General features: G+C 57.0%; 1 protein-coding gene across 1 annotated transcript in view; it reads right to left on the minus strand.

Annotated features, from left to right (window-relative positions):
- Positions 1-13,261, minus strand: part of PAPPA (pappalysin 1) — a 239,219-nt gene that overhangs the window by 62,254 nt on the left and 163,704 nt on the right. Inside the window, exons 11-13 of the mRNA XM_041763676.1 lie at positions 8,386-8,499; positions 7,310-7,445; positions 4,898-5,111 (exon numbers count right to left, since the gene is read on the minus strand). Of these exons, the coding sequence (XP_041619610.1) occupies positions 4,898-5,111; positions 7,310-7,445; positions 8,386-8,499 (464 nt within the window). The remainder of the gene's footprint in view (positions 1-4,897; positions 5,112-7,309; positions 7,446-8,385; positions 8,500-13,261) is intronic.

Raw genomic sequence — 13,261 nt, forward strand, 5'->3', positions numbered from 1 at the left:
GATCCTAGAGGCAAGGTGGTCTATCGATCAGTCCGGGACGCTCAGATGGGGACAGCGGAGAAGACAGCACGTCCATACGGGAAAAGGGAGAGAAGATGCTCCTGGCAGGAGGGCTGCAGGGCCCCTGGGAAGCAAGACTGAGAAGAAAAGATCAAGACAGGACTCCCGTGGGGAGGTGGGTGGGGGTTGGGATAATGGGGTGACGGGCACTGAGGGGGGCACTTGATGGGATGAGCACTGGGTGTGATACTATACGTTGGCAAATCGAACTTCAGTAAAAAACAAATGAAAAAAAATGAAAAACTAAATTCGGGATGCAAATTCCTGGATTCTCATGTGAAAAAAAAAAAAAGGACAAAATTATTTTTTTTCTTTTCAGCCTGGGAGGTGATCCCCAGAGGCTCTGCACCCTGGAATCCCCAGAGCCAGTGAGGCGGTCGGCCCAGGGTGACGAGGCAAAGTCGAGGCCTGCAGGGTCGGGGTGGCAGCCAGCTGGCCAGCAGAGCAGAGGCAGGGTCACTCCTGGCCCAGGTGGCCTGCGGGCCACCCCCATCGTGTCTCCCAGCCTGCGACGTCGTCGCTATGAGCGCTCCTGAGGGTCCGACGTCAGCAAGTCATGAGGGAAGAGGATGGGGAGGCCCAGCACAGGGTGGGCTCCGCTCTGGCCCCTGTGACCACAGCCTTGAAACCTGTGACCAAGAGGAAGGCTTCTTCGATTCCTGCAGCGATGCCAGTCCTGCCGGGAAGCGGCCGCCTGGCTTTGGGGACTCACGTCCCTTGCTGGGACCGCAGAAGCAGACAATCCGTCAGAGGTCCGAGCTTTCAGGGACCACGATCTTATGAAGACAAAATAACAGACGTAGATCATTTCAGAGCCTTTCGGCGGGAGGGGGGGGGAGAGATTGTGAAAATCCCCCATTATTGACAAGGATGTGCGTGGAAACGGAGGAGACCTCTGATGGGAGCCGAAGCTGAACCGCCTCTTGGAGGAGAGTCAGGAGCCTCTGTCACCGTCGGAGAGACACACGCTCAGCACAGCAGTTCTGTCTGCAGGTGCATCCCCCACACCAGCTCCCAACAGGTGTGCCGACAGGTGCTGACCCGCTTGTGGGCAGGATAAATGGGAGAGCCTGTGGTCTCTGGCCACGAGAAGCTTTTTTCCAGGCTCCAAATCTCACACACAAACTCCTGTAGACTCATCTGATGGGACGGACACTCGTGCGTGGGCTCCTCTTGGGGCACCGAGTCCAGGAACTCCTGTGGGCACCATCCCTCACCCGCACACCGCCTGGTCTAGGTCCACGCCGGCTGGGAGGAGTCAATCTGGTCCCGTGAAGAATTTATTTCCTCCTAGAGCTGGCTTACAAAGGTTAGCTCCCTATCAGAACTGCCCTTCTCTGGGTGGGCCGGCATGGGGAAGAGGGAGAGGGAGAGAGGATGCAAACAATAAAAGGGGCTGGAGGAATGAAGGAGAGAAGGAAGGAGGGAGGAGAGAAGGAAGGAAGGAGGGAAGGAAGGAAGGAAGGAAGGAAGGAAGGAAGGAAGGAAGGAAGGAAGGAAGGAAGGAGGGAAGGAAGGAAGGAAGGAAGGAAGGAAGGAAGGAAGGAAGGAGGGAAGGAAGGAAGGAAGGAAGGAAGGAGGGAAGGAAGGAAGGAAGGAAGGAAGGAAGGAAGGAAGAGGAAAGGGAGGGAGGGAAGGAAGGAGGGAAGGAAGGAGGGAAGGAAGGAGGGAAGGAAGGAGGGAGGGAAGGAAGGAAGGAAGGAAGAGGAAAGGGAGGGAGGGAAGGAAGGAGGGAAGGAAGGAGGGAAGGAAGGAGGGAAGGAAGGAGGGAGGGAAGAAAGGAAGGGAGGGAAGGGGAGGGGAGAGGAGATAGAGGAGAGGAGAGAGAGGATGGGAGTTTACTGATCGTGTAAGCACGGGGCCCACTGAAGTCTATAATAGCTGCTCAATCTCTGTTTAGAAGCACAGGATAGTGTGCGTGTGTGTGCACGTGTGAGGGTGTGTGTGTACGTGTTTGTACGTGTCAGACACGCTGGAGCCTCAACCCATGGCTGTCGCGTCCCTCACTGAGGCAGCCTCTGCCCCTGGCCGGCCGCACCCCCGGGGCTCCCCCGTCCCCCAGCTGTGGCCTGCGACTGGGCTGTGATTCCACACCTGGTCCTCTCCCTCGAAGCCTGACCCTGCTCCCTCTCCCGTGGGCCTCCTCTGGCCGTGGGGGCCTCGAGCCCCTGGAATCTGGGTCGAACACACCGCCTGCACTGACTTTGCCGGAGTGACCCGTGGCGCCCACTGGGCATCGGTCACGCTGCTCCCAGGACAGGGGAGCAGAAAGGAGAAGGGAGAAGGGTGGACGGAGGAGGGGCCGCACCAGACCGAGGGGCGGGCTGAGGCTGGGGCTGAGGCTGGGGCTGGGGCTGGGGCTGGGGCTGAGGCTGGGGCTGGGGCTGGGGCTGGGCCAGGGCGGCCTCTCCGGACCTGGGCAGCAGCTGAGGTCAGAGGCCCGCGCCGCCCGAGCCAGCTGAAATGTGCGCTGTAAAAAGTGATGCTATTTACCTTGGTGTTTTGAGAAAGAAGAAAAACATCCCATGGCTTTTTACAGTTGTTGCTTATTTTTCTTTTCTTTCCTCCCGGTTTGTTTGTTTTAATGCATTTGCACATTTGTGGGGTCCTGACTGTTTGGGTAAGTGCCTCTTGGGCTCTCCGGGAGCAGCTGCTCCCCTCCCCAGCAGCCCCCCTTCCCCGGAGCCTCCGGGAGGGGTCCTCACCCCCCAGCCATCCCTCGAGCCGCTGAGGCCCCCGGACCTCGGCTCTCTCCTCTCCAGCCGCCCCGCTCACTAGAGGCCCACGCGTGAGCAGCCGGGACGGGTCCCCTTCTCTCCCAGATGCGCTTGGCTCCGACGGGTGTGCGTGCCTGTTAGGGGCAGACGACGCAGGGCTCTGCCTCCTGACCGCCCGGACGGCTTGACTCTCGCGCTCTTGTCCACACCTCACGGGACAGGTGTCATAATGACATAAAATAATGAGACGCGGTAACAAAGTGCACGTTGGTTCCCTCTGCCCCCCGTACACCCCCACCAGCTCTTGGGAACCACAGAATGTTAGAACGGGAAAGGACCAGGGACAACATCCAATGCATCACCATCCTCCTATGGACGGCGAAACAGAGGCCCAGAGAGGCGCAGTGACGGGCTCAGAGTCACATAAGCAGCCAGGGACGGCGGCGGGGGGTGGGTGGGGGGGTGGGGGCAGTTCTTCGGCCCCAAGTCAAAGAACTCAACAAATGCTGGAGCAATTGATTTGTTCCTGGGGTTAGGCACTTCTAACGGTTTACTGCTAATGAAGAATTCGGAGAAGCCAGGGCTGGCCTCAGTCAACTTGCCCGTGGTCCCGGTGGCCGGGCAAGGATGGGACGGAAAGCACTGCAGAAAGGTCTCAGGGACTTACATTTCCCATCGACACTGTTTCCCTGGGTTCTGAGAATTGACTTATTTTTATAGTCTGGAGAGCCGGGGAGGAAAAAGCCCTTTTAGTGTGAAATATAAAGTGATATTTAAGGAGCTCTTTTGCCTCCGAACGATTGCAACAGACTTTGCACAACAGAAGCTAGAGACAGTGGGTGCAAAACAATGTGGGTTTTGCAACCACCTTTTGAGTCCCCTGTGGCAGCAGGGGCGTGGGAAAGGCAGTGCCCCCCCCCCCCCGCCACCACTGTCCCAAACATTTTCTTCTCCTTGCTCCCAGGTATACGGGGCAGGACTGGCTCGCCTTTCAGAGGGCCTCCCCCTGGGGGAGCCCACCGAGGCCCCTGCGCCCCCCGCCTCAGTCTCTCTCTCTCTCTCTCTCTCTCTCTCTCTCTCTCCCCTTCTGGATCTCATTAAACAAACATGAGAGGTGCTGTGTGAGCCTGGACCAGCCCTTCCCCTTTGGGGGCCCCGGGATTCTGGGGAGTTTGGACACTCCGGGTGTCCTGGGTGATCTCCAGGGCGGCTTCCTGCTCGAAGGGCCTCGTGCGGAGTTCCAGGCGGAGACGCACCGCAGTCGGATCCGGAAGGGGCCGCAAATATTCCGTGTCCATACCTCGCCTCTGCACGGTGCCCAGCGGCCTGTGAGAGGACGCGCGTGGACGGCGCACCACTAGCCCTCACGGCCACCCGGGGCGGGTGTGTGTGTGTGTGTGTGTGTGTGTGTGGGTGTGTGTGTGTGTAGATATTCCCGCCCGTTTATTCAAAAACAGGAAAGCGAGACTCAGAAACGTAACGTGCCTTGCCATGGACATGCAGGCGAGGAGGGGCACATCCAAACCCAAGTAGGAGCACCCCCCAAACTCGGATCGCTCCCCGGAGACCCCAGCTCTCCCAGCTTCAAGCGGGGTGCGTCACTGACACCACATGAGACGCACTGATGGAGCGACGTGAGGCCGCCGCCAGGGCCCCCGAGACCGCTGAGGGCATCTCCGGGGCTAGGCTTGGGGCGGACACGGACGCTTCCCCATGGCTGAAGTCCAGGGAGCCGGGCTGGAGCCGGAGCCAGTGCCAGTCCCCTGCATCCTCCTAGATATCCCAGCGTGTCGGAGCTGCACGGCGGCGAACCCCCGCCCCCGGCCCCTCTTTGTTCAAACGTGGATGCCCAGACCCGGGCAGGGGACGTGCTGTTGCCCACGCAAGCCGGCCATCGGCGGCGGTGGGGACTGTGAGCGGGAGGCAGGGCCTTCCCACCGCGCCCGCCTGCTTCCCTCCCTGCCAGGCCCCGGAGCCGGAGCCCCACGCCGGGTGGGCCGCGTAGACCCCAGGGCAGGGCCCGCTGGAGGCCCGAGGCCGGAGAAGGGAGGCAACGCGCATGTCCGTGCGCCGCCGAACCCCAGCCAACGGCCCAGGGCATGCGACCCGGGGTCCCTTACCTCTGCTCGGCTGAGCTGTAGGTCTCCCCTCTCTGGCAGCTGCTCAGGGTGACGGGGTCAAAGTTGTCGAAGGAGCGGAGGGCCACCCCCGAGATGGCGACCAGGGGTGAACTGAAGCTCACACGGACCGCCCGGCTGTGGTAGAAGGGCTGGCTGAGGTCATGCACCACGGGGATAATCAGGGGATTGTTCCTGCAGCTCAGGACATGGAGGCCTGTCAGGGGAGACAGAGGGCCGCGGGGCCAGGCTCATTACTCAGGGCCAGTCACGCCCCCCCAACGGGCCCTTCCCGAAGCCCCCAGACCCTTTCATGTCACTGCACAAAAGCACCATTGGGTGGCCAGTGGGGATTTTGAGTTTGATTGAAAGTTTCTTTGTCTGCCTTTTTCTCTTGGTTCCAAATCTTTCCAATCCCTGTGCCTCCCTGCCCCCTAAGCTCTCCCTTCACCCAGCGCCCACAGCCGCCCGCCCTCCCCCCGGGCCGCCCCCCCGACGGGCGTGGCTGGCCCTGACCACCCTCCCGCACGGCGACGGGGCCCCGCAGGCCAGGCCGCCTTCCCAGGCAGCCCGCAGCTGGTAGGAACCATCCAGGGGAGCCGGCCCTTCCCGGGGGGCCAGGCCTGGCCTCGGTGCTGATGCAGGAGCCCGGCCTGTGAGGCGCAGACCCCGCAGCCGTGCTCAGGGGCGACGTGGAGAAGCCGGGCAGGGGGGCTTCCCGGAGGCGCCCGGAACAGCCTTCCAGAACCCCGGGTCCCTCCAGAGCCGGGAGCAGGTCCCCGGGCGTCCAGGACGAAGGCGGGCGGCAGAGAGGAGGGTGCACCCAGGAGAGGGAAGGGGGCGGCGGGGTGGGCCGGGTGGGCCGGACGCTGGCTCTGCTGTCTGCCGGCCTCGGCTCACGGGGCGCTCAGCTGGTCACACCGCAGCCATGTGACCCCAGCAAAGGGCTAAACCCGCTTCTGCATCTACCACGGGGATGATCCCCGCCCGGGAGGCCTGCTGGGTTGGGCGTCCGGCTCCTGCTCCAGAAGGTGCCCTTCCGCGGTCAGTCCCGGGGGCGCAGGGGGCAGGATGCTGAGGACAGAGGACCCCGCGGGGAGGGACAGGGACACGCCGAAGCCCGGGCGCGGGGTCACGGGATCCAAGTAGCTTCTGTGGAAGGGGGCGTCCCCCGGCCCCCGGGGCCTCTGCGATGCCAGCACAGCTAGGAAAATATTTGCCTCGCACTTAGGGAAATTTCCCCGGATTCCAGATAAGTCCGGAGGGGTTTTCTTTCTCTTCCTTATTAACACGTCCCCCCTCGCCTCTAAAACTCACTAAATAAGTAAACAGAAAAACAAAACACGAAACCCTCTCCCGCTCCCTGGGCTTCCGCTTGACCCTGCGGTGACCCCTGGCCTGCTGGCTCCACGCGGGTCTCTGAACCCAGCTCCCCGGGGGCGGTGCAGGCCTCGCTCTGGAGCCCGGCCTCCCCGGCTGGCCTGGAATTCCCAGCCCCTGGAGTGGCTGCACCGGAAACAGGACTCTCCTGGTGCCAGGCCCTGGGCTGGGCCCCCTTACCACCGCCGGGAGGGCCCCTCCGTTACTCCCGCTCAGTCTCGCTCTGACGATCACATGGCACCGTGGGGACAAGAGGACAGCAAGACGCCACATGAGGTGCTCTGAGGTCGTGGAAAGCGTTCACCTCTGCGAGCCCAGTGAGTGGCAGGGACAGCACGGAAGCCTGGGCCCTCAGCCCCGGGGCTGGGACCCCCCACCTCTGCACCGAGCACACGCGGGTACACAGAGGGCTCTGCAAGTGACAGCCTGACCACTGCGGCCCCGTCCTCCCCGCCCTCCCCCAGCCCTGGGCGGAGGCAGCGCCTCGGCAGACAGGACCTGGCTCTGGATACGCCTTCCTGCTCCCCACACTGGCCTTTGCTTCTCCCTCCTCCTCTGGGGAGCTCTGCAGGTTGTGCTGGAGACACGGCTGCCACTGCGGGGGACTGAGGGACACCTCGGGCTGCAGGGTAAAGCGCCCTGGCTACGATTCCAAGCTCCTGTCTCCTTCTCTCTTCCTGGTCACTGCCCCACCACCCGGGCTCTCCCAAGGCCTCTCTTTGGGTGTGAGGTGCTGATACCTAGAGGAAGGGCCTTTGCTCGGTCTCCTTCCTGGGGTCTCCTCAGGGTCACACGGGGTGCGCGAGGTTAAAGGTGCCTGTTGAGAGGACTTGGACGGTGGCCCCTTATCCCCATATCTACCACACCCAGGCCCCTCTGGATACACAAAGGCCTCCTGATTTGCAGGCCACCAGAACGCCAAACAGAGACGCAAGAAAGAGGGAAGGCGAAGGAAGACCTAGGTCTCAGCTGCTCCTCAAACCAAGCCCTGGATAGACACGGTCCCGAGGGCCACGGGCATGAGAACGCGCTCACCGAGATCGTGGCTCTGATCTTTGGTATCAAAGAGCTGGACGCTGATGGTTTCCTGCTTCTGGTCCCCGTAATAGGTGCCATCGGTCACCAGGTGGACGATGACAGCTGCAGCCACCATTGGCTGAGAGAAGTATGCCTGAAATGCAGAAGACACAGGAGGGTCACGCTCGGGCACGTGGCTGGGGAAGCAGCCATGGCGCAGGGGGTTTCAAGGAGCATCTTCCATTTTAGGGACTGGGCCGCTCATCATGGGTCCAGGATGGGAATAGGGAGGCAGGGAAACCTCACAGTGAAGAGCACAGGCTCTGAGGTGGGAAGCTCTGTGCCAACTTGGCTCTGCTCCTGCTGAGCTGTGTACAGTGAGTGGAGGCTCAGCGTCCATGGGCCTGGGCTCCCTCACCTCCCTGCAAGTGATATATTAAGTGAATAACTCAATCATAGGGTGTCTGTGAGGCTCCAGTAAGATAATGGGAACAAAGTGTCTGGCACATACTAAAACCATAAAAAAAAAAGGTACTGTTATTATTTGTCACTTCTCCATGCTAGCCTCTGTGTTGGGCAGCAAGGAGACAAAGCCGAGTAAGACCCAGCCCTCGCATTTCTGCGGACCATGGAGTTCAAAGTGGGTCAGTGATGTGCAAATCAAAAGTCCATACAGTCCACAATCCTCAGTCAGGAAGATGGGTCCAAAGAGAACCACAGAATAGTGTGACAAGCACCATCCAACAGATGACCAAACACAGGACGAGAAGGGAGAGAACAGTCACTCCTCTGCGGGGATCGGTTAAGCCTTCAAGGAGGAGAAGACAATCTTAAAAGGCCTTGAGCAATGAACAGAAGGTTCCGGGAAGACCAAAGGTATCCAGAGTCTTTGCCAAAACAAGAATGACGAGGGGCATTCCATGAGCGATGAAGGGATCCTATTTCAGGAAGCATCCTATTGCCAAGGGTTTTGTTCTCTGTCCTGACCATGAGCACCCTCAGGGAGGAGACAAGCCATCCTGAGGAAGGGACATGGGAGTCGGTTCCTGGGGGCCACTGCTGGAGAGTCTAAGGCTCTTAAAGCTTTGGCTTACCCGGAGCCAGAAAGTGGTCTGAGCCATCTGGGAGTACGGGTAGCTGATGGTACAAGGGTACCAGGCATGCTGGGAAATGCCTTCACTGAGATCTATCACCTTCGTTCGACACACCTGGGAAAAGACAAAGAGAAACGTGTTTTAGAGGGTGTCAGAGGTTGAATTAAATTCAAGTAGAAACACCTTTGCCATCCACCTATTTTGTTCTTGGCGCCACGGGAGGAAACAGGGATGACAGACAGGAGCCCACTGTGCTCCAGGAGCCCACTGCCTACCGAGGAACAGGGAACCCTCCACACTCGTAGGGACAGGACAGATACCACGTTTTGGTGGTGGAGGCGACAGAGACATTCTCATGGGGGCAAATGCTGGAGGAGCTGACGTCTGAGTTGGATCTTAAAGAATAGAGGAGACAGGGGGTTAGGGCACTGCGGGTGCCAGGAGCAGGAGCAAAGGCTCCGAGGAAAGTGGAAATCTGGAATGCTTCGGTTGTGCTAAGCTGCCTGGTATTCTGAGAGCTTGGGGAGGGCAGCAGAAAAGGCAGGAGGAGGGGTGGGATCTTGCAGAGTCGTGAATCCAAAGCAGAACGTTTTAGAACAAATCTGAAAATTGTGCCCAGTCCTGTATGAAGGACAGAGGAAAGACTATGATAGTATGGGCCTATCCCCCAAGACAGGGTGTGTGTGTGTGTGTGTGTGTGTGTGTGTGTACGCTGTGTGCACGTGTGTATACTGTGCATCCACATGTCATTCCATTCCTCAGGTCGTTCACGCATCCAAGTCCTATTTGTCGGGAGACTGCTGTTTGCCGAGCACTGTGGGACGGGACAGACGCTGAGGAGCTAGGACCAACCATGAGCGCACGTGTCCATCCAGGCACCACACAGGCATGCGCAGCTGCAAACTGTCGATTAGAAAACGGAAAAGCTCTATGATGGAGAAGGAGAGAAACAACGGACTAGTTCTTGAGATTGGTGAGGCCTTTCGCAGCAGGCCGCCCCACATCCGTGCTGCTCCTCTGACCTGGGATGTGGCTCCTCTCTCAAAACTCCCTGTGGGTCTGGGCCTGTCATGCCACACGTCTGGGTCTCAGTGTACTCATCTGAGAAAGGCCGACTGGCAAACGCTAAGGCTCCTGCAAGCTATAAAAAAAGACCCCAGAAGGTCATAATAAACACATATACATGTAAAACAAACACAAAAGAGGGGCAAAAAGAGAAAGTATATGCAAGGATCAAGGATACGGGTTTCCAGCGATACCTAGAGTAGCAAGAGATCGGGAACAGTTTCTATGTCCTTCTGTGGGGAAGGGATGCATCAAGGAAGAAACAGTCACGTGACCATCCTTCCATATGGCAAAGACTGTGAAGAGCCCTGAATTAAATCCATACACAGGGATGATAGTAGAAGTATTCAGTGTCAGGTCCAGTGTGGGTCCTGGCCACACGAAACGGAAGCCCTCCTCCCGAGTCCAAGACATCAATGGGGAGGTTGCAAAAGCCTAATACTCCGCGGGGAGGGAGGCGGAGCAGGAACGAGGTATGGATGGGCAGGTACAATATGATGCCGTTTACAAAAAATCGCACAGAGCAAGACAATCTCCCTACCAGAGATCCCTAGAGATGACTACAGAAGAATTAAAAACAGAGTAGAAGAGTCGTATGTCAAATGTGCTAGTCAAATTCAAGATCAAATGCGAGGCGCGTGGCTGCGCCATCATCTACAACTGCAATCATCAGGTGCCTTTTTATTTTTTAAATGGACTTTTCTGTACTGGAGTGATGTCATATTGACAAAAAAGCTGCAAAAGTAGTAACTGAGTCCTGAATGCGCCTCCTTCATCTGGTGTCCCTTGCCGTTAACATCTTTATCAATTCACTGTTGAAGCCCCATATAGAGGGGCGCCTGGGTGGCTCAGTTAAGCATCTGCCTTGGGCTCAGGTCATGATCTTTGGGTGCTGGGATCAGCCCCGCATTGGGCTCCCTGCTCAGCGGGGGGAGTTTGCTTCTCTCTCTCTCTCTCTGTCTGTTCCTCTCCCACTGCTCACCCCCTCTCTCACAAATAAATAAAACCTTAAAAATATTTTTAAAAATTTAAAAAGTTGCTTAGCCAGCTCTGAAGCATCACCCAGGACGTCCTGCAGGGGCATGCTGGCCTCCGCTAAGGAGACCCTGCTTTATCTTTGACATCTGCACGTGAGATGAGCTCATAGGTTTTCAGGGATTCCAGGGTTCCCTGGAGGCCTCCACCTGCGGCTCAGGGTGTGAATCTGCTTCCTTCCCTCTCTGCTGCTTTACCTGTAGCATCTCCGCTCACGGGTCTTACATATCAAGCTGCCATGTCATGTTTCCCTTCAGAAAAGAGCTTCACTGCTTTAAGAACATGGAAAAGTAGTAAGAGCCGTCTATTGCCAAAGTTCCCTTTCCCCTCCCCGAGAAATCAGTGGGTCCTGGGCATGCAGCAGGAGCCTTCCCCCCGAACGTCGCGTGTCACATCTCAAGGAGTGTAGAGATGCCAGGAATCAACCATCTCATTGGCCAGAAGCAGGTGACAGCTTCTGTTGGTCAAGTCTCTTGAAGCCCAATACCAAGGAGACCGGGGAGCAGACCAGCCACTTTCATAGGCTGGAAGATGTCTTCGAGTTTATTTTTCTCAAAAACAACTGGGACTGGGCTCAGGCAGATCTGCCAGTGGATTGTGTTACATTTTACAACAGTGCGAGACTTTGCATAAACTATCTATGGCATTTGAAATCCTGGCCAGCAATTCGACATGTATCATTTGGAAATTCTTTCCCCTGTGTTTGGAGTGTTCTGAGCTGCCCCGTCCCCAGCAGAGTGTGGTTGGAGCACATCTCTGGAGCGCTGGGCGGAGGGGGGGGGGCGGTGCTTATCTCTGCATCTAAGACACCAACAAAGCCCTCTTACTGCTCAAATACAATTTTCTCTTATCTCGTCAGCTCTATCAGCACCAGACAGGGCTTGAGAGGTACACACTGCTGTTATTTTATTCTCCTGTTTTCCTATTTAGATTGTGTGTGTTTCAAGCTGGCTGCGATCCTGGCCGGGGACAGTCAAGCAGATCAGAGAGGAACAAACAAATCCAGCTGAACCTTTGCCCAAAGCCCCGGTTGATCTTAAAACCTTCTACGTTCCTGGGGGAGGCTGGCGGGGAGGAGGGGGGAGGCCGCAGGGGAAAGGTGAAGCGAACACTCACAGGCCTCCTGCTTTTGTAGACCTTGCGGATTCTGCTCATTCACCAGTTACTTACTGAGGGTGGGTGGCACCCCCCGGGGCTCTGCACAGCTGAGAGAAAAAAGAGCTTTGCCCTTGGCCACAGGGTTGGTCACTACGGTCCAAGTGCGATCCCAAGGTGACTGATTCCACGGGGATGCTCCGTTTTCAGCCACTCACTGCTTTGCACCCTCCAAAGAAAGCCAAGTCCGACTGCATAAAGCATTACTGAACAACGGAGACTTTCCTGAACATTCGTGCGGAAACAAGCAGGAGAGTTACATCCCACGCTCCCTGGGGACCCGAGCTCCCCTGGCAGCCGCAGGAAGTGGGTGCCGTCTCCCTCATCGTCCCCTTTCCTCCAGTCGTTCTGCTGACCTCCCCAACCCTCCTCACCTCCCCGTCTTCCCAACTTGCACCTCCCAGATCACGCGTGAGCCATTCTTCTCTCCCTCAGATGACCCGGTCTTGCACACACATTGTCTTTCTGATGATGCCACATAACAACCCTCCCCAGTGCTGTCGGGGGCTGAGCATAGTAACCTCTTGCCCTCTCCATCATGCTGCTATCTGTCCCTTCACATCACTAGACCTTGTGGAGCACACCTAGGGGCTCTAAAAACATGGGCAGCCTCCAGGCTTCGGGTTCCCCTAGACGGATGAAGAGGGGGGGCCTCCTACAGCTGGAACCTGGCTTTCGGCCTTGCCCACTTTCGGCCCACATGTCCGCTACGGCATTATTCACAATAGCTGAGATGTGCAAACAAACTCAAGGTCCATCAGGAGGTCAATGCATAAACAACATGTCATCTATTGATAGAATGGCATGTTATACAGCCTAAAAAAAAAAAAAAAAAAAGGAAACCCTGCCATATGTGATGCGAAGGATGAACCTGGAGGACATCATGCTAAGTGAAATAAAGCCACCACCACCACGAAAGGACAAATACTGCATTATTCCACTTGCGTGAGGCAGCTACAGAAGTCAGATTGGTAGAATCCGTGAGTGGAACGGTGGCAGCTGAGGGCTGGGGTGCGGGGAGAAGGTAGTTGCTAATCACCAGACATCAGGTTTCAGGTTAAGCCAGGTGGTTAAGTTCTGGAAACCTGCTGTACCTGTAGCCAACAACACCTTATCGAACACACAAAAATGTGTGAAAGAAGGTAGATCTCGGGGCACCTGGGTGGCCCAGTGAGTTAAGCATCTGACTCTCGATTTTGGCTCAGGTTGTGATCTCAGGGTCCTGAGATCAAGCTTCGAGTCGGGCTCCGTGCTCAGCAGGGAGTCTGCTTGGGAGTCTCTTCCTCTTCTTCCCTCCCACCCCCATCCTCTCTCTTTCTCTCTCTAAAATACATATATAAAATCTAAAAAAAAAAAAAATAAGTAGCTCTCTTGTTCACTTTTTTTGTCACAATAAAATGGGACACAGTAGTATTGAATGACTAAAAGACTGATATGCATCGAATGAGCAAATACATTAATAAAACAAGTGAGCCGGTTCAGGTTGGGGCAGAGAAATCCTTATAATGGAGCCAGGCAAGGAGCAGATGTGGGTGGGCTGGCAAACACCCTCCCTTAGGGGTTTCCCTAAGGGGTTGGAGGAGGGATTACCCAGGATCTTCTTGATGCCTTCAGAGCCGGA

This window comes from Vulpes lagopus, chromosome 7 (genome assembly GCF_018345385.1).
Source record: "Vulpes lagopus strain Blue_001 chromosome 7, ASM1834538v1, whole genome shotgun sequence".
NCBI lineage: Eukaryota > Metazoa > Chordata > Mammalia > Carnivora > Canidae > Vulpes > Vulpes lagopus.